Here is a 27,347-nt window from a genome sequence, read left to right as displayed (position 1 = left end):
CATATTAGGAGGGGTTTTTAAAGCAGACAACTGTCACTGAAAGGTAGTTATTGTAACTGCTCACACTTGGTATGAGTGAGAGAGGGCTGGGCAGTGGAGGAAGGGGAAGGAGGTCAGCAGGAATATTTTCCATGGAGTTAAACATGGTAGTTTTGAATTGTTCCCCTTGATTGATTGATTTGCATTGGCAGAGTCTTGCAAACTCCACCACATGAATTACGTGACTTGGCAGTTCTGGAGCAGGGTTCACTGTTCCAGGACCTGGCTCATAAGGAAACTCTTACATTCCTTCATCTCGCTATCCTGGCTATTTCCTGCCTGCGCATGATTAGAAGACTTTCCAATACCAGAGGTGACATTCTTTATCTGAATACTAGGTTTGTGCAGTAGTTCCTGGGGAATGTGGCAACATGAATCATACGCACTGTGTTGCTGGTAGTACCGAGCTCGTGAGAGAACCAATATTTGTGTAATACCAATTAAGCAATTTCATCTCTGCAGCTCTGTATCTTACAGATGAACAAGAGGCTGCTTCTGTTCAACTAAACCAGTCACATTTTGAATCTCACTGGCATTTTTACATACACTTTCTGCCCAATTTGTCCTTCATTATATTTTTATAAACTAGATCTGATCTTTCCTTTTAGTTGCTTGTATACTGGTGGCCTGAACTCCCCTTAAAGAAAGCAACGTGTCTTCCCTAGAATCTGCTCAAAAAATGCACTAAAATGCTTCAGGGGCAATTAACAGCAACCAAACAATTTTACTGAGCAGACAGAAGATAGTCAATAGTACATTTTACTTGAGATGTTTAGTGCTCCATTATCAGCTAGCTGTTTCCTCCAGTACATGTTAGTATCGCTTATTAATGAAGCTCAGGATTTTTTAAATTTAAATGTGTTTTTTTAAATTCTATTTAATATTAAAGTGACATCCTATATCAAGGCCTAAACTTGTTATAAGCTATTAATAATTTAAAATAAATACAAAATTATTACTTAGTAGTACATATTTGCTGCCAAATTTTAAAGAAAGTCAAATCCCTGAATGACTGGAAGCAACTGGAGCCTGTTTCTTGAAAACCAGCTTTTGATGAAAGAAGCCTCTTCTGCAGGTATAGAGAGAATATTTTCTTCATTTCAGCTACTTCAATTCAATGTTTAGTTCTTTCAAAGTTAAGAAACCAATTGGGAGCTTATTTTAAACTATGAATAAAAACTGAGTATGAGAGGATAAGCTCTACAAGGTTCTAAAATCTTGAAAGACACGCTTACCAGAAGCAATCAGTTCAGTTCATTACCTACATAAAATATTTCATTTAATAAATCAGCATTAAATTCAAACACATTTTGATAAACTTTGTTAAGCTTTTTTATATGTATCCAGCACTATAAAAGTAGTTTTAACAACAAAAATTAAATTTTTATTTTTTATTGAATTTGGATTCCCATCCAAATAGCACTTGACACAAAACACAAGTAAAAATGTAATCATTTAGTAAATTCACTGTGTTAACTTGATTAAAAAAATGTAAAAATTAAGAATCTGAATAAATGTAACTTAAGCTATATAATTGCTTAAGTAAATGTGAATAGATATATAATGTCTTCCCGGTTAGCAAAAAGAAGCACCAAAATTAATGTAAAGGCTGTATTTAGTCATAAATATCATGTTTTAATGATTATCAGTTAATGAGAATCAACCTTTCCTTAGGAAAACAACTAAAAAGTACAAATACAAAACAGGATTTATATCAAGGTTTCCTGCTTGCTGATTTAAATTATTATTAAAATCCAGTGATTTAAATCAGTCCATGCTGAGCCCAAGTTATTTCTCACAAGGTGATGCCACCTTAAGGGCCCTCCTGCAGCAGGCCAAGGCACAGCCAGTATATCCCTGCTCAGTTTTCCTCCTTTCGAGTCCCCAATAACTCCATGACAGCTCTCCTATCTAATAATACCTTTCCAGGTGTTGGTTTATTATGAAAACATAATTCAAAATAGTCTATAAAGTCCTCAAACATACTCCATTTCTAGTACCCAGTGTCTATAGTCCGTAAAATTCCACATCTTGTGTAGTCCATCAGCACAGCACATACCACACACTGGTTTCTTCGATGTTATCTAGGCTCTTTGGTCCTCATCTGTACCATTACCAGAAAAACCACCCTAGTCTTTCCTGCTGGAGTGCAATCCCACTCTTCCCCATGGGATCACCCTGGCTGTCAGCCCTCTGCCATCTACTGGCTCCATCTCTCTGGCATGGAGGTGTCAGTGAGCAGGCCCCTCCACTGCTCGCCTCCTTTCAACTCTATCTAGCCCTTGGCTTTGGCTGGCTGACTTAGAAGCTAGCAGTCTACTCTCTCTGCTGCTCTTTGGCCTTCAGCCCTCTCCAGCTCTGGCTTTCTGGCTTGGGGAGGTCAGCCAGCAAAACTCTGCTGCTCTCCTGCCTTCAGCCTTCCTCCAGGAACCATCTTCAGCTTCCTTTAAGGATCTCCTGCAGTTTTTTTGTGTCTGGTAGCTCTCACCTGCCCATTTCCGGATCGAACCACGCAGCTCTCCTCTGCCCTTGTCCTAACTGATTCTCTCTGTTGTTTGGCTGTACCACTTGTATGGCTTAGGTGCCCTCTCTTAAAGCTCAGTTAAGAGATTGCTGACAAGTCACAGGTGCAGTGGCCTCTTTCCTCCTAAAGGGCCACTGTCACCCTATGACACTATACCTGCTGTAAGCATCACTAACTGTAAGCTACTGGTGTTTACCTCTTATGTGTGTAGCCAAACCTGCCTCTCCTGGGAATCTAGCAATTTCCTCCAGAAGTTATGTTGTGTTAGGCCTTGCCCAGATCTCCATCCACCTCCCAGTGACTTGTATTTTCTAAGCCAGGCCCTGGGGCCAGCAGGTAATCACGGGTCTGGCTGGCTGGCTTCCTTCTTCATTTGACTCTGGCTGGATTGGATCTGTTTGGCTCTGTCCTCTGTTGGGTCTGGCACCCACCTCCTAGGCAGACGGTGTCTGGTTCAGACTGATTTACCGTGACATCGTTGGGTGGGTCAGGCTCCCGCTGGTGCAGCTGGGACTTTGGTTGGGCTTTCTGTTGCGTCTCAGGCTTGGTCTACACTACCAACTTATGTTGGTGTAACTGCATTGCTCAGGGGGGTGGAAAATCCACCCCTGAGCAACGCAGTTATTTCAACCTAACACCCAATGTAGACAGCACTATGTTAATGGGTGGGCTTCTCCTGTCAATATAGCTACCGCCTCTCGCATCTTCACTAAATGCTACAGCTGCACTGGTGCATCCCTCAACCCCAGGTTCTAATCTGTGCTTTCCCTGCCTCTCTCGAAGGAGCCCCCGAAAGACAGACTTGCTGTGTCAAGGGTATGGGGGAGTGGAAAAGTTAGGAACATTCTTTAATTAGGAGCTTCTATCATCTTAGTAATAATAACAAAACCTTTGGGGAGCGAACCATATGTGGATTTGCAGGTGTGCTTATCAACTGTTCACTTGAGACCTCTGGGAAAAAGTCATTCCCACCTCAGGAGCTAGTAGTTAAAGCCCACCCAGAGCTCCAGTCTGACTTGGGTAATGCTGTTCCCTACAGCAGAGCACATTTTTATAATCTAAGAAACCTCACGTGTTAATTGCTGAAAGCATAAAATACTCTCTTGTTAGTGCTGAGATATGAGAAGGGCACGTCATTTAAAAGCACTGTTGGGAGGTGTTTATGTCTTCCTTAATTGCTTGCACTGGTCTGACAACAGGGAAGGTTTTATCCTATGTATTAAGGTTAAAATGAAAATAAAAGCTCTTTGAACATAAGGAAATCAGCCAAAATTTGGTGCTTTAATAGTTGCTTTTTAGCCAAAGACCCAATCTTGCAATCTGCACTCAGGCAAAACTCCCTGCAGCTTGGGCCAAAGGAAGCAAATATGTCCTGAAGAACGTAATTGTATAAAAAGACAAAATACTAAGACTGTGATTCAGGAAAGCACTTAGGCAGGTGCTTAACTTTAAATTTAAGCAAGTGCTTGACTCCCATTTATTTCAGCAAGACTTAAGCATGTCCTCAAGAACTTTGCTGAATCAAGGCCCTGGTGATTAGAAACAATCTTCTGAATGAAAAGAATTTATGTTGATTGGTTGATGTGCATTAAGCTTATGATGTAATGGGAGATTAAACGTGCTGCAAAATATGTAAAGCTAAGATCATAGAGTCAATCTCTTTTACCTTTTGCAGGTGGAGATTTACATTTTACCTTTATATATTTACCTATGGAGTCCGGTTCCTGAAAAAGGTAGGAGCTCTCATTATTGTATTATGCTTTTATAACTGGTTACAAATCTGTTTAAAGTTGTACACCTCTACCTCGATATAACGCTGTCCTTGGAAGCCAAAAAATCTTACCGCACTATAGGTGAAACCGTGTTGTATTGGACTTGCTTTGATCCACCGGAGTGTGCAGCGCCCCCCCCCCCCCCGAGCACTGCTTTACTGTGTTATATCCAAATTTGTGTTATATCAGGTGGCGTTATATTGAGGTAGTGGTGTATGTATGTACAATATATAGCAATGGTTTAGAAAATCATCGGTCACCACTAAGAAAGATGTGCTTTGTTTGAATTACAAAATAAGTTGCAATTGGTACTTTGCAGAGAACCCTTGAAGCTACTACTTTTTAAACAAAAAAGAAAAGAACTTTGGAAAAACCATTTGAATGCCAAAAAGGTTGTCATAACAACATCCCTGGTTTCCTAATAGGTGTTAGGCTGCTCATGGTTCTTGATACAGGATGTATTTATACTTAAAGCATGATTATATTTAGATTGTCCTCATGCTGGGCCCTGTGTTCTCCTGTGTGAAAATAACCCATGTAGGAGAGAGGATTCTCCAGGAAGTTTCCTATGGATTCTTTGATCAGAAATGAATGTTTGCTCTCAACCCCACTTCACAGGGAAAGCTCAGGGAATTCTGCTCCCTTAACCCCGGCTCAGGAGGTAATGAGCATGGTCATGGAGTCTGTTGCAGTATTGCAAACTCTGTTTTACTGCAAGTCTTGTGACATATTTTATGTTTTCTTAAAGCCCCAGATGCTGGAATTGGGAGACTCCATGAACATCTCAGTTTTCATTTAAAACAAAATACAGTTCTAACCTTCATGATTTGGAGAAAAGCTTGAAAACGTGACATAAGTGCGTCGTAAAGGCTTAGTAGCCAGATGGCAAATGAAAACATCTTTCTTTCTTTCTTTCTTTCTTTCTTTCTTTCTTTCTTTCTTTCTTTCTTTCTTTCTTTCTTTCTTTCTTTCTTTCTTTCTTTCTTTCTTTCTTTCTCAATTCGTGCTGCTTAAGCCAATCTCCATGATTTTTTGAGATCTGCCTCATGAGGTTGGAATGCTTGAGACTGGAAATACAGCAGATGTGCACACTCTAAAAGGGGTATGGCCAAGCAGAGTGAGAACATGGCCATCTCCTCAGCCAGTTGTCTGAGGCCAGCTCTAATGGGAATATATGCTGCATCTTGCACAAGGAGGAGGAAGAGCTGCTCCTAAGTAAACTTACCTTGTATTCCTGAACTGGGGCACTGTACAGACAAAAAGCTTCCAGATAATGTTCCAAAACTCCACTTCCCCACCCTCTTCTATGGCGGTAGTATCAAAAGCCAAAAGGGGTGATAATGAATGCCGTCATGGTGAATAATGCAAGGGAATATTCCGTGACTAGTTTCTATTGTCTTAGTAGGATATGGTCGATATAGTGCTTACTTCAGACAGCTGAACTTTGCTGTGGAGTTATTCTCTTATTGTAGTAAAAGTGATGTGATGCTGAGGAATGAGAAGGGAACCCTGTTTTTATCCCTGGATCTATTACTTTGAAATGTTTCCAGTTCACAAGATATTGTCCGCAAGGAACATAACAGTATGTCAGACAACATTTCTGAGCCTATACTATAATATTGTGAAGCAGGGTGGACTGAGTTTTAAATCAAAGTGATTTAAAACACTGTTTTTTTTTTAAAATAATTTTATTTAAATCAGCAAGCAGGAAATCTTGATTTAAATAATTGATTTTAATCTTGTTTTGAATCTGTCATTTTTAGTTGTATGCCTAAAGGAAGGGTTATTCTCATTGATTGGTAACCATTAGAGTATGTTGATATGCAACTAACTGAAGCCTTTACAATCAATGTAGTACTTCTTTTTGCTAACCACAAAGATTCATTCTATTTATACACATTTATTTAAGTAATGCTATAGCATAATATACATTTATTCCAATTTTTATTAGAAAATGGTGGATGATGCATTTCTTAATTTTTTACTCCAGATTTGTGTCAAGTTGCATTTGGATGGAAATTAGAATTCAATTAAAAATGCACAAAAACAACTTTAAAAAATTATTTTTATGAGTTAAACAAATCTATCTTAAATGTGCTGGATACTTAAGAAGAAAAAAAAGTAAATTAATCAAATATGTTTCTCATTTAAAACTAACTGATTTATTAACCACAGGAAGGACTAACTGTAGTTCACGAATTAATGGATTGTTGCCGGTTAGCATGAGCTAGATTTTCAAATATATTTAGGTACTTAAAGATGTAGATAACACCAAACCAGGTTAAGTGCCTAACTCATGTTGAAATCAATGGGAGTTAGGCACTTACCCTATGTATCTTTTAAAATCTGGTCCTGCATCCTTCAGGTTTTTTGAATTACTAGAGTTCATCTCCTCCCACCTGGTTTTTATTCAGAGATTCCAAGAGGAAAACAAGCTTTCCTGCTTTTTTTTAGCTGCCAGTCAGTTTCGTGACTTTGAGTGAACTAGTCCAAAGGAAGAAAATAATCTTCCTCTCTGCACCTCATAGTTAAACTGAACTATGAAAAATAATTAAGGCAAAAGCTCTTCTGCACCACAGAAAATGAAAGTACTTACATTTGGGAAAATGTGAATATCAGCTTTCTCTCCAGGGTAAAGACTGAAACTAATATACTTACTGAAGCATTATGTGATACATTTATAAAGTTTGAGTGGACCTCAGCAGTTAAAGATGTTTTCCTCTAATTCTCTAAATAAGCAAAAAGCAGCACCCATTTACTTATTAAAATTTGGGGAAGGCTTATTAATGCGGCATATTTTTATTTATTTACTTAGATGTTTTAATAGGTTATTATAAGTTTACACCTTAACAGAGGTTATCATAATTTCAAATTTAATTTTAAACAGATTTGTTTTTAAAAGGAAAAATATATTTAAATAAAAACTCTGATTTAAATAAAATCAGATTTATTTTTTATTTTTTATTTTAAATAATCTATATTAACCCTGTTGTGAAGACAGCTCTTTGTCAGCTTGGAGTACAGCCACTATATATATTCTAATGGTCTGATTGTAGACCCTGTACTCATAATAGTGAACAGTAACTCATGAGAATAGTTCCATTGAGTGGAGCAATTGGACCCTAAGCAATAAGGGGCTGATCTAAACTTGCTGAAATCAGTGAAAAGAGTCCTGTTGGTGATTTCTTAGTGCTTACTCAGCATCAGTTTTCCAATGCCGAAGTAGAGATGTGCAGCCTGTTAAGTACAATCTACTTAGGCTCAATGCCCATATACTTGGTCCAGCAGGCTGGAGAAGCCAGGAATGTGTATGTACGCTGGCTCATGACCATGAGTGCCAACCTCAGGGTAGACTGTCAAGAAGCAGGGCAGAGACCCCAAACTAGTCTATGGGCTTGGCTACACTGGAGAGTTGCAGCGCTGGTGATGAGGTTACAGCGCTGCATCTCACTCTGTGTCCACACTTGCAAAGCACAGCCAGCGCTGCAACTCCCTGGCTGCAGCGCTGGCTGTACACTTGGTCTGCTTGGGTGTAGCGATTCCAGCGCTGGTAATGCAGCGCTGGTCATCAAGTGTGGCCACCAAAAGTGCTTTTATTGGCCTCTAGGGTATTAGGAGGTGTCCCAGCATACCTTTTCAGCCACTCTGCTCATCGTTTCGCACTCCACTGCCCTGGGCTCAGGTGACCCACCCTTTAAATGCCCCGGGAATTTTAAAAATCCCCTTCCTGTTTGCTCAGCCAGGTGTGGAGTGCAATCAAATCAATCAATCAGTGACCATGCCTCTACGCCCCAAACGAGCCCCAACATGGAACACTTCTGAGCTGCAGGACCTCATCAGTGTTTGGGGTGAGGAAGCTGTGCAATCACAGCTGCGCTCCAGCTGTAGAAATTATGATACCTATGGGCAGATATCAAAGTCCTTGCTGCAAAGGGGCCATGAACGGGACGTGTTGCAGTGCAGGGTTAAAGTAAAGGAGCTGCGGAGTGCCTATTGCAAAGCCCGTGAGGGAAACCGCCGCTCAGGAGCTGCCCCCACGACCTGCCATTTTTACAAGGAGCTGGATGCCATACTTGGGTGTGACCCCACTGCCAATCCGAGGACCATGATGGAGAGTTCAGAGCAGGGAGAAGAGGGGGAGGGTGTAGAGGAAGCCAAGAGTGAGGCTCCTGAGGTGGAGGGAGACACCCCGGAGTCCCAGGAGGCATGCGGCCAGGAGCTCTTCTCAAGCCAGGAGGAAGCTAGCCAGTCGCAGCAGCTGGAACTTGTTGGTGAAGAAGAAGCAGAGGAGTGGGTTCCTGGTAAGCAGCTTTTATTTTAAGAATGGAAATGTTTTGGGAGGGGAGGGGGCGGGGGGGTTATGGCTGCATGCATGCATGCCTAGATGTGGAATAGCCCATTGATGTGGTCTATCACGTCACAGTAATCGGCCTCGGTAATCTCTTCAAAAGTTTCAGCCAGAGCGTGGGCAATGCGCTTGCTCAAGTTTATAGGGAGAGCCACCGTGGTCCTTGTCCCAGTCAGGCTAACTCGTCCGCGCCACTGTGTAGCGAGGGGTGGGGGGATCATTGCTGCACACAGGCAAGCTGCATAGGGACCAGGGCGGAATCCACATTGCTGTAGAAGACCCTCCCTCTCTTCCCAGGTAACACGCAGCAGTGATATATCTGGCAGTAGAAAATCCTGTTGAAAATGTAGGGATAGTGTTCAGTGCAGGTCCACCCCAGCTGCTCTCTGCTTTCCCCAATGCACAGAAACCCCAGTGAGCCCTGACTCAAGCAGCTCCCCTTCCCAGGTGAGTCGCGGCAGAAACACTCACCCCATTACTCACCATGTCTTCACTGCTGTGGCCTCTCTGTGCTATGTTTGCTATGTGTAAATGATGCTACAAATAGTCTACAGACTCCTTCACTGTGATAATAAACAATGCAGCCTCTGTATTAAAAGTTTCTATTTCTGTTTTTTTAAGTGTCCTTGAATCCTCCGGCCCTATCACAGCCTGCTGAAAGACTACAGAACTTGAGGCGTAAACCAAGGAAAAGCAAAGAAGATTTGGTGAAAGCAGTTATGAATCAGTATGCCAGAGAGAATAAGAGGCTGCAGAACTGGAGAGAGAAAATGCATCAGTGGAGGGAAATACAAAGCAGGAGAAAGGAATTGGCTACCAAGAAAAGCACAAAGCAGCTGATAAGCCTCCTGGCGCGCCAAACGGACTGTATGCAGTCTCTCGAAGCCTTGCAGGCAGATCAGTACCGTGCTAACTGCCCCCCCGCAAGCTCTCTCCCTTGTGCCCCAGTGTTTGCTCAAAACCCCTTTCTCCAGCAGTCTGGTTCTTACCACCACCAGCTGCCCCCAACACCTGTACGTTCACCTACCAGCCCTGAGAACTACGACCCTTACCCTATGCACTCAACCGTCATCACCATGCAGCATATTAATCCTGAAGTGCAGCAGGCATTGCACAGCAATCCAGGCAGGACATATTCAAACCTCTGAATGTACAGTTCAGCACCCTACTCCCCTGTCCTTTTATGTACTGTATTTTGAATAAATGATTTCTTGGCTTTTAAAACATTTTTTATTATTGCAGAAAATGAAAAATACTGTTCCCCAAGGGAAAAACAGGCACTGCAAATCATTGTAACCACTGCACTTCACACCCGTGCAAGGCACCAAACATTACTGTTGGCTTTCAGCCTCAAATTGCTCCCTTAAGGCATCCCTAATCCTGGAAACCCTGTGCTGGGCCTCTCTAGTAGCCCTGCTCTCTGGCTGTGCAAATTCAGCCTCTAGGTGTTGAATCTCGGAGGTCCAGTCCTCACTGAATGTTTCACCCTTCCCTTCACAAATATTATGGAGGGTACAGCACGCGGATATAACAGCGGGGATGCTACTTTCCCCCAAGTCTAGCTTCCCATAAAGACACCTCCAGCGTCCCTTTAAACGGCCGAAAGCACACTCCACAGTCATTCTGCACTGGCTCAGCCTGTAGTTGAACCGGTCCTTGCTCCTGTCAAGCTTCCCTGTATACAGTTTCATGAGCCATGGCATTAAGGGGTAAGTGGGGTCTCCAAGGATCACAATGGGCATTTTGACGTCCCCTACTGTGATCTTGCGGTCTGGGAAAAAAGTCCCTGCCTGCAGCTTCCTGAACAGGGCACTGTTCCGAAAAATGCGTGCATCATGCACCTTTCCAGGCCATCCTGTGTAAATGTCAGCGAAACGCCCATGGTGATCCACAAGCGCTTGGAGAACCACAGAGAAATACCCCTTCCGATTAATGTACTCGGATGCCAGGTGGGGTGGTGCCAGAATAGGAATATACGTCCCATCTATCCAGCCTCCACCATTAGGGAAACCCATTTGTGCAAAGCCATCCACAATGTCCTGCACGTTCCCCAGAGTCACGGTTCTTCTTAGCAGGATGCGATTAATGGCCCTGCAAACTTGCATCAACACTATTCCAACGGTCGACTTTCCCACTCCAAACTGGTTCGCGACCGATCGGTAGCTGTCTGGAGTTGCCATCTTCCAGATTGCAATAGCCACCCGCTTCTCTACTGGCAGGGCAGCTCTCAATCTCGTGTCCTTGCGCCACAGAGTGGGGGTGAGCTCCTCACACGGTTCCATGAAAGTGGCTTTTCTCATCCGAAAGTTCTGCAGCCACTGCTCGTCATCCCAGACTTGCAGGACGATGTGATCCCCCCACTCAGTGCTTGTTTCCCGAGCCCAAAGGTGGCGTTCCACAGTGCTGAGCACGTCCGTTACTGCCACAAGCAATTTAGTGTCTTGCGCGTCAGGCGAATCAATATCATCGTCTGACTCCTCACTGTCACTTTGGAGCTGAAGGAATAGCTCAACTGCCAAACGTGATGTGCTGGCAACATTCATCAGCAAGGTCCTCAGCAGCTCGGGCTCCATTTCTAACAGATATCGCGCTGCAGACTCACAATGGCGCCAAACTGCTGGGATGTGTAGCGATGCACCACGGGGCGTTGTGACAGGAAGCGGAATGCCCTGCACCCTTCCGTCCCCTTCCCACAACCCACAGCGCCAAAATGGGACGAGGTGCTCTGTGGGATAGCTGCCCACAATGCACCACTCCCAACAGCGCTGCAAATGCTGCAAATGTTGCCACACTGCAGTGCTGGTAGCTGTCAGTGTGGCCACACTGCAGCGCTGTCCCTACACAGCTGTACGAACACAGCTGTAACTCCCAGCGCTGCACAAATGTAAGTGTAGCCATACCCTATAATTAGATTTCCCCAACCCAATAAAATAAAGCACTATAACAGTCTTGCCATGGAGTCACAGACAGTCCCCTTGGGCATTCCAGTCTATCTTACCATTCAGGCAAGCTGGACTTAGCAATAGATGGTTGCGATACACAAAAGATCACAAAATATTCAGGTTGTTCCCGATCCCAGAAGACCAGTCACTTACCCCAAGCCAACTTGTACCTTAGATCTCACACCAAAGACAACATTTGTAACCAATCCTATATTAAACTTGTCTAAGTATTTATTAACTAAGAAAAGAAATGAGAGAGTTATTACAAGGTAAGCATGTATACACAAATAAGTTACAATCTATGGTTTCAAAAAGTGAGAGAGTTGTAGTAATCCGTCAACTTTGAATATCTTTTAGGACTAACCTGGATTGACCTTGGGGATCAATCCTCTGCTTCTGTTTCATAGCACTGTCCCTGTGAGAGTCCGAACAGCAAAAGATGAAAAATTTTCTTGTCAGCCATTTTTATTTCTCCTTCCAGCATTCAAGCTGATGGGACAAACCCTTTTGCACATAGCCTTTTTGTGGGAATGAGGGGGGCAGTTAACAAAGTCTTTGTTTTGTGATGCCTCACAATGGCTCATTTAGTTTTGATAGACCTTCTTGAGAAGGAGACAATCCCTGGTGAGTGGGTTCAAAGTTTCAGAGCAAACATTTTTACAGTTACAAAGCAAAAAGTTAAATCTTAACTTATAACAGGTGATACAGATGTAAGTGAGATTAATGATTGCAGCAATTTACAGGTATTTCTTAAAGTCTAATCCCTAAACACCTTGTTATAAATTCAATATCCATCTTAACCATACTAACACGTGGGTGAAACAGACTGGTTTCCAGCAATAAAATTGTCAGTGCTCTGCTGAGTTCTAAAGCCTCGGAAAGAGCTGGCACCTTGTCTGCCAGCGTCTCAGACATAATTCCAGCAGATATCTATACAGGCTTATCAAGTTGACAACTACAACATCTTATGGGATGGAACATGCCACCAGTATGTCACCAAGTTTTACATGTTCATTTGACTCTTTAAAATCCAAACGAATGCTTAATGTATAAACCATTTGGGATTCATCAGATCTGACTTTTCAATACATGCGGTACTTTTCATTCAAATATCCACAGTATTATTAAAATAGAATATAACCATTGAAACTGCATTCAAGTGCTTCTGGCTGAACATGTGCATAGATGGTTGATTGATCTTCTTGCTGAAGATAATTAGTTTGGAAAGAGCATTTGTGAACGCCTGAAGGGTTAAAGATCCAGTCCGTTATGTCAGAGGCTTTCCCAAAGGTTGGGCTGGGAAGAGTAATATGGTTTGCTAAGTGTGCCTGTGACTTGTCCTCTGCTTGTAAAGTATCTTCTTCTCTTGATGAACAATCCATTTCTCTTCCAAATTCTCTGCTTTGGGTATTACTTTTTCATGGCAAACTGGTCTGCCACTAAAGCTTCCCACATGTTGCTATGTATGCCAGAATGGGAAATTTGATTGTTTTAAGATCTAAGTAATTTTTTCTCTCTGTTGATCTTTTGCCCAGTAAGTGTATTATTCAGCATTTGAGTGTATATTGTCTCTTGCATGGGGGACAGGTCCAGTCCAGTAAAGCTGTTAGGGTTACAATACATCTGGGTTTTCCCCGAAATTGCCTCGTTTTTGAGCCTCCATCTTCTGTCCGGGCACATTTTTCAAATAACAGGCAATGCCTGGGATTTTTTTACAGCTCAGAAAGAGCCCCTAATGGTCTGCTTCCCGATTTGGTCCCTCCCATGTATCGGCAGCTGATTGGTCCATTCCCCTACAGCCACAGCTGCCAGATCCTGCCCACCCAGACCCAGGTTCCCAGCCCTGGTGAGAGGGTCTGGCAGGGAGGCACTGACTGATGGTTATCATTGCATCCTGGGCTTGCACCTGCCACCGTGACAGGGAGCGATATTGTGCCCCACCTCCAGTGAGTACCCCTGCCACAGGTACCCTCGTCAGAGCTCCCAACTGTACCCTCCTTCCAACTCCCTCTCTCTCTGCAGTGTCCTCTTTTGGGGCACCTGAAATATGCTAACCTTAAGAGCTGTGTTGGATAAGTGTCTCCAGGGCCGTCCTTAGGATTTATGGTGCCCTAGGCGAGATTATTAAACTGGTGCCCCCGTGCCTGTCTTGCTCTTAGCAACACAAACATAAGCTTACAGTACTGGAAAACTTGCCACATGCATGTTATTAAAACCAGTTTAACTTAATGAAGCGCACTGTAATGCTGATGGACTAGCACTAAAGAAGTAGCACTATAGAAAAAATTCTGATATGACAGAATGATGCAAATAATATTTTTTTAAATTTGTCAACATTTTATTGGAAATTTCTATGAAGAGGTATTGAAATAAGGATCAGTTTGTAATTAAAAGCAATCTTTCTGGCTTTTTTGGCTGCAAAATCAGTAATAATGTCATCGTATGACAAAAACAAAGTGATGTCTTGTTCGATTGCAAGAATAGCAAGACCAGTCAAGTGTTCCTGACTCATTGTAGAGCAGAGATAGTTTTTAATGAGCTTTAGTTTTGAAAAACTCCATTCTGATTCTACTGTTACAGGAATTATTAGTAGAATACGAGTGGCAATGTACACATTAGGATATATGTCAACAAGTTTGCTGGTATGAATAAACTGTACAATGTCCATCATCGATTTTGCATGTGGCAACAACTCAATTTTTCGAACAGTTCAAGTCCATTTAAATCAAAACGATCACCATGCTTCAGGAGGCTCTTTAGGTCAGGGGTCCCCAACGCGGTGCCCGCAGGTGTCCCGGCGCCCGCAGGAGCCTCTCAGTGCACCCACGTACTGGCCGGAGGACGAGCATCTGCCGAAATGCCACCGAAATTCGGCATCATTTTGGCAGATGCTTGTCCGCCACCACGGTCCTTCATCTGGCGCCCGCCAGGCAAAAAAGGTTGGGGACCACTGCTCTAGGCTCTTGCACTTTGTCATTAGTTGCTCTTGTTTTCCTATTTCATTGAATTTAGTCCCGCTCAGCCCGCTGCCAGCTGAGTGAATGGAACCCCAGGCTGACAGTGGGTTGAGTGGCTCAGCCGGGCTCTCAGCCGCCAGCCTGCTCAGCCACTGCCAGCCTGGGGTTCCTTGTGGGTCCCCAGGCCAGCAGTGGGTGCTGAGTGGGGCCAGCGGCCGGGACCCTCGGTGCCAATGGGGCAGCAGCCGGAACCCCAGAGCAGTGGTGGGCTGAGCTGCTCAGCCAGCCGCTGCATGCCATCAAAAATCTGCTCGCGTGCCACCTTTGGCACGTGTGCCATAGGTTGCCGATGCCTGCTCTATACATTAGTAACGAGATGAGCATATTACAGTTGTTGGAGGGCTCTATTTAGCAGTAACAGGGCTATAGGAAAGTCAGTCAACATTTGTTGTTTCTCTGATGAAAACTGGCCCACTCCCTTCCCCATACCAAACTTGTGACAAATAATTGTCAACAATTTAATTTTCTGGTTTTGGCTAAGATATTGATTTTTAAAAAAAATATTGAAATTGAATTCAGGATTGTTAGCAAGCATTTTTGGCAAACAAAGTTGTTAAATGACACTTTAAATGGCAACACGGTACTGCTTTCATGCTTGGCTCACCCCCCCAGCCTGCTGGTCCAACAGCTGCTGTAGAGGAGGAGATAGGTGGGAAAACTGCAGGACCCCAAAATCCACCTCTTGGGGTGCAGAGTGGCAACAGCAGCAGCAAACCCTCAGGTCCGATCACACGCCAATGGGCACCACCGCCAGCCCAACAGACCATGCTGAAGTTAGCACAGCATCTGATCTCAGGGACGGGGCACCCATGGAGCCACGGCAGCTCATCCTGCCCTGTGCAGCTCCCCCTAGATGAGATAGATCATTGACAGCCCAGGGGAGAGACGCACTCCCCAGCTAGGGTGATTAGATCCAGATGTCCTGATTTTATAGGGCCAGTCCTGATATTTGGGGCTTTGTCTTATATAGGCACCAATTACCCCTGTCTAGGGTGACGAGACAGCAAGTGTGAAAAATCAGGATGGGGGTGGGAGGGAATAGGTGCCTATATAAGAAAGAGACCCAAAAACTGGGACTAGCCTTATAAAAGTGGGACATCTGCTCACCCTACCCCAACCCTCTATCCTGATTTTTTGCACATGCTCTCTGGCTATGCCCAGCCCAGCCCTGTGTGACCATTCCAATCCTGGCTGCCTGCCGAGGAAGTGAATTACTTTCACTGTCATTCCTTAGCAGGCAGCCAACCAGCCTCCCCTCCCCCCCAGCACCTCACCAACCCAGCCCTGACGGAGGGGAGGGGGAAGAGAGGGGTGCTCCACGAGGGGGGAGGGAGAAACGGGAGGGTGCTCTGTGGGGCAGAGGGGAGAAGAGTTGACATTATGGGGGACAACAAAGGATACTGCCAGAACCGCAGAGCCTGCCTCATCTCACGCCAGGGGAAAGAGTCACACTCACAGGTGATTTCCTTCCCCCACCCCTTCCCAGAGACCCCAGCAGCCAATCCCCTCCCTCAGACTGTGCTGCATTCGGCTCTCTCTAGGACCCAGCAGCCCTGCTCTTACATGCTCCACTGCTTCTCGTCTGTTCAGGCTCTCGCAGAGCGGTGCCCCTAGACCTAGTGGTGCCCTAGGCGGCTGTTCTGCCTATGGCTAAGGACGGCCCTGACTGTCTTTAAAGTGCAGTTTGTGCAGCTCTCTTAGAGAACCTCATTATCTTGCCATGTGATTTGCGTAGTAGCTTGAAGATGTATTGATGAAATTTTTCCATCTCTGTTTGTGCTGATGATAACTTGCCTATGTTTTACAGGTGTGGGATAAGGTAGCTATCAGCAGAGAATAATACTCATTAACTTGAGTCTTTTGTAATTGTACCTTGGTTCCAGATTTGATGTTTCAATCTGCACTGTGCAGCACATGCCTTCTTAATCTGGGTAACAACTTCTTGTTTAATGAGGACTGCATTAGACACATTTTCTCAGACAGGCAATCTACTCAGTTTGACAGCATGGATTGTAATGCTAGACTTTCCAAACCTGGGTGCTTTCTCAGCTGCTGTGTGATAAATTATTGTCTCTATACTTTTTTATTGTCTCCCACAATTGTGTCTGTACTTTTTTCATACCTTTCATTTAGGTTGAAATTCATCCCTGTACACAGTAATAGGCCTGTACACCACTGAAGTACCACTTTAAACCAATTTTGATGGCCTTTATTTTGGTGTGGCTCTCTGCACAGCAGTGAATTTCACCATGAGCAGTGGGTGAAGCCCCTTCCACCCAAGCCCACCCCCACCCCCCAGTAGAGCCCCAGCCTGCTAATGGCCAGAAGATCCCCAAGCCACTGGCCAGCCCGAGCACCGAGCTGCTGGCTGGCCCGATCCCCAGGCTGCCGGATGGCACTAGCCCCAGCCAGGCCCCCAGCCTGGCCTGAGCCACCCTGGCAACTGTCTGGAGCTGAGCCACCATTGGTTTCAGGGAGAGGAGGAGCGAGGGGGGGCCTCCCAGTGGAGCATGGGTGGGGACGCGGCCTGGATTAGGGGAGGTTTAGCCTTCCCTGGCCTATGGTATCCATCCATGAATTTCACCCTTATATTCCCCCTGAACATTTTTTTCTCACTAGGATTTAACTTCCACTTTTTAAAGGATGCCTTTTTGCCTCTTACTTCTTCTTTTACTTTGTTTAGCCATGGTCAGGGCCGGCGCTTCCATTTAGGTGACCTAGGCGGTCACCTAGGGCGCCAGGGTTTGGGAGGGCGGCATTTAGCGACTCTCGGCGGCAATTCGGCGGTGGGGTGTCCTTCCGCGCTTCGGGTCTTCGGCGGCAATTCTGCGGCGGGTCCTTCACTCGCTCTGGGACCTGCCGCTGAAGTGCCCCGAAGACCGGGAGCGCGGAAGGACCCCCCCTGCTGCTGAATTGCCGCTGACTGGGAGCGCGGAAGGACCCCTGCCTAGGGTGCCAAAAACCCTGGCGCTGCTCCTGGCCATGGTAGCACTTTTCTGGTTCTCTTAATGTTTTTTTTAATTGAGATATACCTTTAAGTCCTCTCTCACATAAGAGTAACAAGTATACTATAGAGCTGCAAGGTGTTAATTCCATTAGGTGTTCTGGTGGCACTGTCAGCCATTGGAGAAGGTTTGAAAAAACCTATCCTTGTTTTGGTTTGAAAAAACCCATCCCAGCTCCCAGCATATCTGTGGACCTAATGCTGTGCTCTGTTACACTGACCTAAATCAGAAGTAAATCCATTGACTTGAACTGACTTTTCAATTTAGCACTATATATAAAGTACTGTGGGGTTATTAAGTATTTACTAAGAGAAACCTCAGTGAAAGAGCATCTAATAAGGGAATTTTTTTTGTTTTTTTACTTGTTCCCATCTTTTTCCTTTTTAATAATTTCTTTTCAGTAATGAAATAAGGTAAGAAAATGCCATGTTGGGGATGAAAGGCAAAATTATCTGCCAGTGTGCAGAACATAGTTGCTTACAATATGTATTTTTACTTTTAGTTGGTAACTGTTCCAAAATAATTCCATAGTAAGGACAGCTGTGGAAAATATTTTGTGACTGTACACTAGGGTTATATATTTCCTTCTTGATAGTACCAGGGCTAGAGTTGTGAACAGTAGACTTCTCTTCCATCAAAGGAATTTTCATCTTCTTAGATGATCCATATAGGGATAATATAAGATCAGGATTTAGAACACCAAAGGCCAAATTAATCCCTGATGTAATTCCTTTGATTTCTGTGCTGTTATGTGGAGATAAATTTGGCTCCAAGTGCCAACACCAGTGTGGAGAATAATTATGAAATAATGATCTGCCACAGGGCTTTCCTAAGAGATGGCATCATGTGAGGGACTCACAGAAAAACGATGTGTGCCTTTGACTACTCAGAACTAATCTAAGATGATAAATGCGCTGTGATGTTCCTTATGTCTTATAAATCACTGAGATCTGGAGCATAAAGCAGAAGATAACTGATTTTATTCCCACTCTGATCATTGATATGGGTTTTTTCCCTTTTGGCTGCAGCTGAGCTTTCAGAGTAATCAGAGCTCTGATAAAAAGTCAGCTTGTTCCATTTACATTAGCTACTGATCATTGACTTACAGAGCAACCCGCTAAGATTGATTACAATAAAACCTGGAGCTCCAATGACAATATTAGAATATTTTGTTCATCACTGACATAGGACCAAAATTCAAAGTCCTTACTTAAGCAAAAATCACACTGAAATCAGTGGGAGTTTGCTTGATTAAGGGTGAATGGCCTGCGTCTTCTCCCATTGAAGTCAATACTAGAACTCCCACTAACGTCAATAGTTCAGAATCAAGCCCTGTATAAAAGCAGAGTAAGGACTTCAGGAATTCGCCCACAGCATGTAGCCTGTCCTTGGAATTGTGCTGTATCTCGGTATTCTGTAAAGCAAAAGCATTAAGAAGATGTGGAACGGAAGCTCTTCATCTGGATACTTGACATCCCATAACCTCTGCATTTCCTTTCCATCTTTGCCCATGAAAATTACAAAGTTGCAAAAGAGTGTGGACTAGCTTCAATGAGAATACGTCTTTGGAGCTGAGAAACCTGAAACTGCATGTTGGAAATTTTGTTAGAAAAGGACCACGGTAGGGCCATTTTGGGGGCTGGTGGTCATTTGCTTTAAAGATCTGATCACTAAGTAAACTGATGGAGCAGATAAACTGGTCATGTTGAAAAATGCCAGAGAAAACTGGATTTTTGTGGCACGTGTTTAAGAGATGCCTATGGCAGCTCTGTATCTTGGTTCTTCAGGAGCCACACTAATCCAGTGGAGTTATTTGGCTGAATCTGTTGATCAGTTACAGGCTTTTACAGATAATTTAACTACATTTTGAAACAATAAGAAAGCAATGATATAGTGTAAATTTCACATAAAGGACATATTCATGGCACATATGCTAACTTAAAGCCAAGTTGTGGAGATCTTTTTTCCCCACCTCTCTCCATGTGCAGACTGCTAATGGCCTGATAGAACCCCAGTTCCTGTGCTTAGGGTAGTCTCTACTTCCTTGGGCTCAAGATGCCTTAAAGGAGACAAGTCAATGTCCCCTCTCCCCACCACTATCACTTATGAACTGGCCAATGGAGCGGACCAACTGCATGAACACTAGAGTGGTCTAAGTAGTGGGTCTGCAGCCTCTATATGCTGAGGAGCTCCAAGTGGCAGCCTATGTTCTTGGTGCTCCTGAGGTGATGTTGCTCCACCCTGCCCTTTACCTGGGCTGTGATGTTGGGAGAAAATGTATTCTCTGCCTTTCTCATGGCAGGCATGTGTATGCTTGGGAGATGCTCTGGGAGAGCTGTAAAGTTTTTATTGTGATCACTTTGAGCGATGAGTGATGGAACCATAAATGTGGAATCAGATGCCCTGTATCTGACAGACTACACAAACTTTATAATATTCCACACCATGCCAGAGTATGTTTGACTCCATTTTTAACCTTTTTTTTTTTTGGTCTCTTCACCTCTTGACCATTTGTTGTGCATGCTGGCCACTAAGGAAGTAAGAGATTAGCAGGATTAGTGACATCCACAGCTGCATAATAAAATCAGTTTACACAATGCAGTAAAATTTGTGTATTGATTGGGAAAATGTAGGCATTTATGTGGTGATGATTATAACTGCAGATGTGTTAAAAATATCTGTGCAGTGGAATTTTCTTGTAAGAGAGTCAGTTTTTCATAGAGCAACTTGACTATAAGAGGAGGTTTGCTATAACTGCCATTTGCATAATGAAATGTATTGGAAAAAATTGAAACTTTCATCCTGTATCACCAGTTACAGGGTTTCACTACAGAGTTAGGTTGACTTAAGTTGTCTTGTTTTGATTTATTTTTGCATGTGTCCACACATAAATTTGTCTCCTGCCGATATAGGTGCCCCATTCCATTGATGCAGAAACACTCTTCTACCCAAAACAATGCAGAGCCAAAGTCAACCTGCTTCTGTCAGTGTAGGCATTGCATTACCTGTGTTGACCCTTAACAGTCCTCCAGCAGGTGTCCCACAGTGCCCCTTTCCTGTGACAGTGGGTGCTGTGGTCCCAGTTTTGAACTTCACTGCCCAGGGGTCACAGGTGCCAGCAGTGAATACCTTGACCTCGAATTTAAAATGGTGCAAAAGTTTGGAAAGGTTGATGAGGACATTTTGCACTGCACAGTTTGTACAACAGACATCTCTTGTGAGGCAGCTCGTGTTACTGAACATTTGAAATTAAAAGGACATCAAGCAAAGATAGCCCAGGCTTCAATGGAAGCCTGTTTGGGAAAAACGAGACAAAAGAAAGAAGCTGTGGAATTTTCACATGATCTGGTGCTCATGTTATGCTTTCAGGCAATTCCAATGAAAGTTGTCTGTGACTTGAGCTTTTTATTAGCTCTGCTTCACAAATATGCTCTTGCCCAGAAAGTTATTGGCTGGAAGAAAAATATTTGCCTGACATTTTTTGCTCACCACCAAGCTGCAATTAAAGATCCTTTGAGTGGTAAGAAATTCGCTTTAGTAATTGATGAAAACTCCAGAGCGTGTGAGACAGCCAGCAATTAACATCCTTGCAGTGTTGTACAGTGACAAAAATAAATCAATAAATACTATTTTATTAAAATCCTCTGTTCTTCAGTGCAATGCAGGGATCATTTTGATTTGGATTCAAGACGTTACAAGAGTACAGTCAAGTGTGGGAAAACTGCATATCAATCAGCAGTGACTCCATGATGTACATGCAATGCCTGGTAAAGGACATGAAAGAAATGCATCCCCATCTGCTGCACATTCTATGTATTGCTCATCTTTTGCATGTAATCATTGATCATGGAGTCAAAACTAATGAGTTCCATGACATCAACACATCTGTGGTATGTTCTCCAGTGGTGTGTAAGTGTACCAACAGGCAAAAGTGAGCGTTTCCTTAAAGTGTTCAAGAAGCACTATCACTCTATTGGGTTTGCTTTTGTCCCCTCATGTTGTCCCATTGCACTAGTTTTCCAGGCTCAGGGCTGCAAAATTCATTCATGCTTACAGGGGCAGTGTGATAGACTCTCTCATTAAAGAAGAGGATGGAACCACCTAAAAAAAGTCAATTAAACTATGCTTGATGGTCAAGGATGATGGAAGCCAGTGTTAACAGTATTGTATCTTTTCTTTGTGTATTTTGAGGAAAAATATACAAGGTTCATTTTCAAACAGAAAAATAATATACACTGATATGCTGCTTAATAGCAGTTTGCAAGTTGCTGCGGATGTAGATAATACTGCAAAAGAAGTGGAACTCAAGTCAGGAGGCTCCAAAAGGCAATTCCTTTCATCTGCTATGCATGATTTCACATCAGAATTTCAAAGCAAACTGAAGGCAACCATATCCTGCAATGTATTCTTTGAGCTGTATATGGCTCAGCATCTTTTTGCCAACTGTAAAGTGTTTGATCCATTTTTCAAGGGTCAGATGTCACACAAGATTAGCATCTATAAAAATATGCTGCAAGGCAGAAGAGTTCAAGCATGATTTTGACTTCTACATGTTGCGTGAAGTACCCTGTAATGACGCATAACACTTGAATACTGGAGAAATAAACCCCAGTCATTGCCAGTAACTTCAGCGTTTGTGGAAAGATTGTTCAAGACAAACATCGCATGAGCCTCTCCACCTAACCAGTTTGGGCAGCTCAGGGATTTGTACTGCAGTAAGGACACAACTTCACATTTGGAGAACTTTAGAAATCTGGAATGGTTTGCTGGCTCTGGGAAATAATTGTGCATTCCAGTAACAAAAGACCTGAATTTTTTGAAACCTCCTAGCTGTAGGAACTGAAAACTTTATGGGCAAAATCTTTTGAATTAGGCAGTTTAAGTTAGAGCAGACCAGGGAGAATGTGTTCTCTGAGATCCTCCAGTCCTCTGCAGCTACTGACCAGGAACTCAGGAACTGATGAAGAACCAGGAATGGAGAGATCAATTGCTGGAGGGAGAGGCAAAGGGACAGAGAGGTGCATTGGGAAGCTATAGAGCTTTGCTTATGCAACAAATGCATGTTGCAGAAAATTATTGAGCTAAATATCCAAAGATCTTGTATGCAGAAACTTTCCAATTCATGGGAAAATTCCATGCTGCCTGCTCCCAATACCTGCTAGTATAACTGGTGGCAGCGTGGCATGAATCCTTACAGCTCCTTCTCTATGCTAGGGGAAAATAAGGAGATACATGTTTACACCTACAGTGACATATGATAACCACGGGGTCAGCCAGCAAACACAGTGCACTGTTTATTTTTACCAGGGATGAAACACTGCAATATGTTTTTTAACACGTAAACATGTATAGTTATTGTTTCATCTGGTTTTTATAGGTATGGCTCACCCTCATACAGTGTTACTAAAATGTTTTTAGCTTGTTTGTTTGCATTTTAACCTAACTGTTTCCTGTTCATTTGCACACAACATTTTATTTTTTGAAACTCAGAGTATATTTATTATTTTGCATTAAGCAGACATGCCACATTACCAAGTACATAATAGGCGTCAATAATCCCACCCATATTTCAGGTCTGTATACATAAAGGCACATGTGTTACCAAAAGCATCCCACGACAGTACTATGCTACTGTAAAAATGATCTTTTAAGGCCTCCCTCAACTGTACAGCTCCATGGTTTGCTTTTCTAATATTGTCTCAGACTGTTGAACTTGAGCAGATGGCTGATCCACCTCACCCCTCCGTCCTGCTGGTAGCCTTTTCCCCTTCAGTTCACAAATATTATACAATACACAACATGAAGCAATAATGATAGGAATGTTTGCCCTGCTGAGATCCAGTCTAGTCACTGTATATCACCAGCAAGCTTTGAGTCTACCAAGCGCACATTCAACAGTCAACCTACACCTGCTCAGTTGGTAGTTGAACCTTTCCTTCGTTCGGTGAAGGTGCCTAGTGTTTGGTTTCATGAACAAAGGGTAGCAAAGTCACTGCTGGCTTTTCAACATCACCAATGTGAATGGGCTGATCAGGGAAGAATGTCCCTGCTTGCAATTTTTGGAAAAGTTCTTTAATCTTGAAGATGCAAGCCCCATGCACCTTGCCTGACCAGCCCATGTTGATGTCAGTGAAGCATTTCTGGTGATCCACTAGTACTTGCATAACAATAGAAAAGTACCCCTTTCTGTTGATGTACTACTGGCAAGTGCCAGAACAGGGATGTGCATCCACTCTGTCACCTCACCACAGTTTGGGAAGCCCATTGCTTCAAATCTATCAATCTACAATTTCCTGCACATTGCTGAGATTCACAGTCCTGTGCAGCAGGAGATGCTTAAAGGCCTTGCACATATGGGTGACAACAGCCCCCACTGTGAATTTTCCAACTGCAAACTGATTTCCCACTGACTGATAGCTATCCAGCAATGTAAGCTTCCACAATGCAATTGCCACTTGTTTTTGCTGCTCCCATGCTGGTATCCCTGCCCCGGAGGGCTGCAGTGAGCTCAGCGCACAGATCCAGGAACGGGGCCTTTCACATCTGAAAGTTCTGCAGCCACTGCTCGTCATCCCGAACCTGCATTTCAATAAGCTCCCCCTAGTCTGTTCTCACTTCTCAGTCTAAGCAGCCCCTATCCATTGTCTGCCGATGCTCCATGAACGCTAGCAACAACTTGACACTTTTATTCACGGTGTCCATCATCCATTCATCAACCTCAAGAATCTCATCTTCATCACCACCTCACTGGTTTTAGTGGCAGTTGAAGTTCTGCGGATACAGGAGCATCGTGTGTCCTGTATTAGCAACGGTAAAGAGAATTCTGCTGAGTTGTGCAGGGTCAATGCTTCCCGAGACATGGCAGGAAAATGGCACAAAGAACTGGGGGAATTTTTCAAACTGTGTGTGAAAATTAGGAATGGAATAAGCATTATGGGATGGAGAAAGTGGGCTTGTGGGAACTTGACTCTTAGTTCTCAGAAATGCTTGGGCAAATTGCTGTTATCTCCCAAAGTGTGAAAATGTCCCACAAGGCATTTCACCAAATGACAATTCAGGGCACACTTGCACACCTGCCTAAAGAGCATCACATTTTCTATTGATACAACCAATCTTAGGATGCATTGCAATGATGCAAGAAGCCAAGTGGGCATGCAACCAAGGGAGATACCAACTTCAGTGGCTGTAAGCAAACATAACTTACATCAAACAACCTTTATAGTGCAGACACAGCCTGTGCCTGAGTTCATTTATAAGGAGGTCCACAATGTGTGAGTATTGGATCAAAAAAGCGTGATTTTTCCCTGTGACATCCTGTGAGTTCCCAATGCAAGTGAGCTTCAATACCAGATCAGCTCTCCTGGATGATGTGAGGAAATAGTGGTTATGGCTCCAGCTGAACTAGAGTGACCAAATGTCCTGATTTTATAGTGACAGTCCCAATATTCAGGGCATTGTCTTATATAGGCTCCTATTACACCCCCACTCCCGTCCCAATTTTTCCCACGGGCTATCTGGTCACCCTAAGTCAAACCCTGCATTCTTCAGGGTCCCAAGCAGTCCTTATTGTCTTTAAGCACAAGGACTGAGATTATGGGTAGCTCCTGAACAAAGGGCTTGTGTGAGAGAGTGCAGGAGGTATCTTTTTTGGAGGTGGAGACTCTGCTTTGCATACCCACACAGGGCTAGTCACAATCTAGTCCAAGCTGTGCAGATATTAGTACATCTGTACGTGCTAATCTACAGGCTTAGATTGCATTTTGTTGTATGCAATCTTCTACCCACCTTGCTATGCAGAATCTCTTCCGGCAGTGGACTGCCCGCATCGAGATGTAAGGCTGTGTAACAGCTTTTTCTTGTATACACTGTACGATGTTTTTCATATACTTTACGTTTATCAGAAGGAATTGCCACTGCTTCAAGTCATGATCTATGTGTCATCAGACACCATAAAACATATCGGACTATTTTATTTAAAAAAACCAACCCAAACCTGATAACGTAAATATCCCTCTAACAGAAATATACCAAGCAAAGCTGAGAGGTTGGTGATAGCTCATCAATTTAATCAGCTGCAAGGCCCAATAAAACACAACCACTGAATGTTGTTTTATTGAATCTGATTACACCAACAAGATGCTCTGAAAGACCTCAGGAAAGCAATGTGATCAGCAACATTGCAAACCGAATGTTTCTCTTTTAAGGCTCACAGATGGCTGACTGCAGTTGATGCACCAAATCCAGGGAAAATTGATCTATTTTTTAAGTGGTGTAGTTACAACCTCCATTTCTCATTGAAGTCAAAAACTTAAGTATTATTGGAAAGATTAATAATAAAAATACTAGATACAGTGGAGAACATAAAAAACCTTCATGAATTTGAATGAAATATTGTTTGTTATTTTCCTGCTCTGTAAATTTCACTAGTATACAATAAAATCAGTGCAGCTGTTCTGCTTACAAAAAGTGGTCATTCATCTTCAACAAAAGAACTGAAATACTTCAGTTCCATAGAACTGCACTGATGGTACTTATTTGTATATAGGAAATACAGTGGTTCAATTAAAAAGGTTCCTGAGGACAGGCTAGGCTGTTAGAAGTGATCTTTGCTAACAGGACTTGGGAGCATGGAGCATCTATCTCCTTATCTCTCTTTTGTACATGAAAATGCAGCACCAAGCTAGAAACTTATTCTGTACACATATGAGAAGTTGTCGTCTTAGAAACAGCATTTTCTTGTTGAGAAAGGGTTAAATCCGTTCCACATCAGAATTAAAGACCTGATGATTGTATTTGAATTGGAAGGAGCAGCATTTTAACTTTGTAGTGTAGATTATTAAAAATGGAAAGATAGTGGGCTGCACGTGCAGAATTCATTGCAGGATTGAGACCTAAGCGTAGTTTGTGTGTTTGAAGAAGCTTGCAGTGAGTAGAGATGTGGTGTGCTAGATGTACGTATAAGTAGCTTGGAAATTGTCACATCGAAACAGAGCTGGTTGGAAAAACTTTGAGGAAACTTTTTTTTTTGTGGTCAGAATTTAGTGATTCATTAAATCTAACTATTTCATGGGTCCGTGCCAACTTGGATGAAAGGCAGGTTTTGATTCCTCCGGCTCCTCGGCCCAGCAGGATGGTGGGGTTCCTAGGTTTCCAGGTTCCTGGCTTCTTGGCAGCACACCTGCTGAGCTGACCCAGAGCCTAAAAGCTGTGGAAGGCTTAGCTCCTAGATTTGCAGCTCCTCAGCAGCCATGACTCAGGGAAACTCTCCAGGTGGGCTGCCTCAGACCTGGAGCCACCAGGGTCCCCAGCTCTGGGGCAGCCTGCTGGGTAGACTGCCCTGAAGTCTAGGCTCACAGAGCCTCCAGGCTCCCTAAGTTGCCCAGCTTCCCGTATGGTGGTCTGCTGAGGCCCCAGGCAGCTGTTTTTGGAGAACTATGAAATTTTGGGTTTTCATTCCAAATCAGAGCGAAACTAAATTTTGAAATCGCAAAGTCTTCTGCAGAAGAGAACTGACCATTTTCTACTCAGCTCTGGAAACAAATGAAGCTGTATTTACTTCAGTGGCACTTATCTTCTAAATGTTTCTTTCTGCCTAAATATCTAACACTACTTACAATCAAAGTTTTGGCAACAAATTATAATATTCATGCATAATTTGGGCAGCATTATGGGGGGTCTTTAAAGTTGGCTTCCTAAAGAA

At 43.4% G+C, this 27,347-nt stretch overlaps 1 protein-coding gene across 2 annotated transcripts in view; it reads left to right on the top strand.

Annotated features, from left to right (window-relative positions):
* Positions 1-27,347, top strand: part of CERS6 (ceramide synthase 6) — a 222,737-nt gene that overhangs the window by 107,397 nt on the left and 87,993 nt on the right. For both annotated transcript variants that reach the window (XM_050916286.1, XM_050916285.1), the window contains exon 4: positions 4,239-4,296. In XM_050916286.1, the coding sequence (XP_050772243.1) occupies positions 4,239-4,296 (58 nt within the window). The remainder of the gene's footprint in view (positions 1-4,238; positions 4,297-27,347) is intronic.

Source organism: Gopherus flavomarginatus, chromosome 10 (assembly GCF_025201925.1).
Source record: "Gopherus flavomarginatus isolate rGopFla2 chromosome 10, rGopFla2.mat.asm, whole genome shotgun sequence".
Taxonomy (NCBI): Eukaryota; Metazoa; Chordata; order Testudines; family Testudinidae; genus Gopherus; species Gopherus flavomarginatus.
The sequence above is the reverse complement of the archived record's forward strand: the minus strand, read 5'-3'. Positions and strand labels throughout refer to the sequence as shown.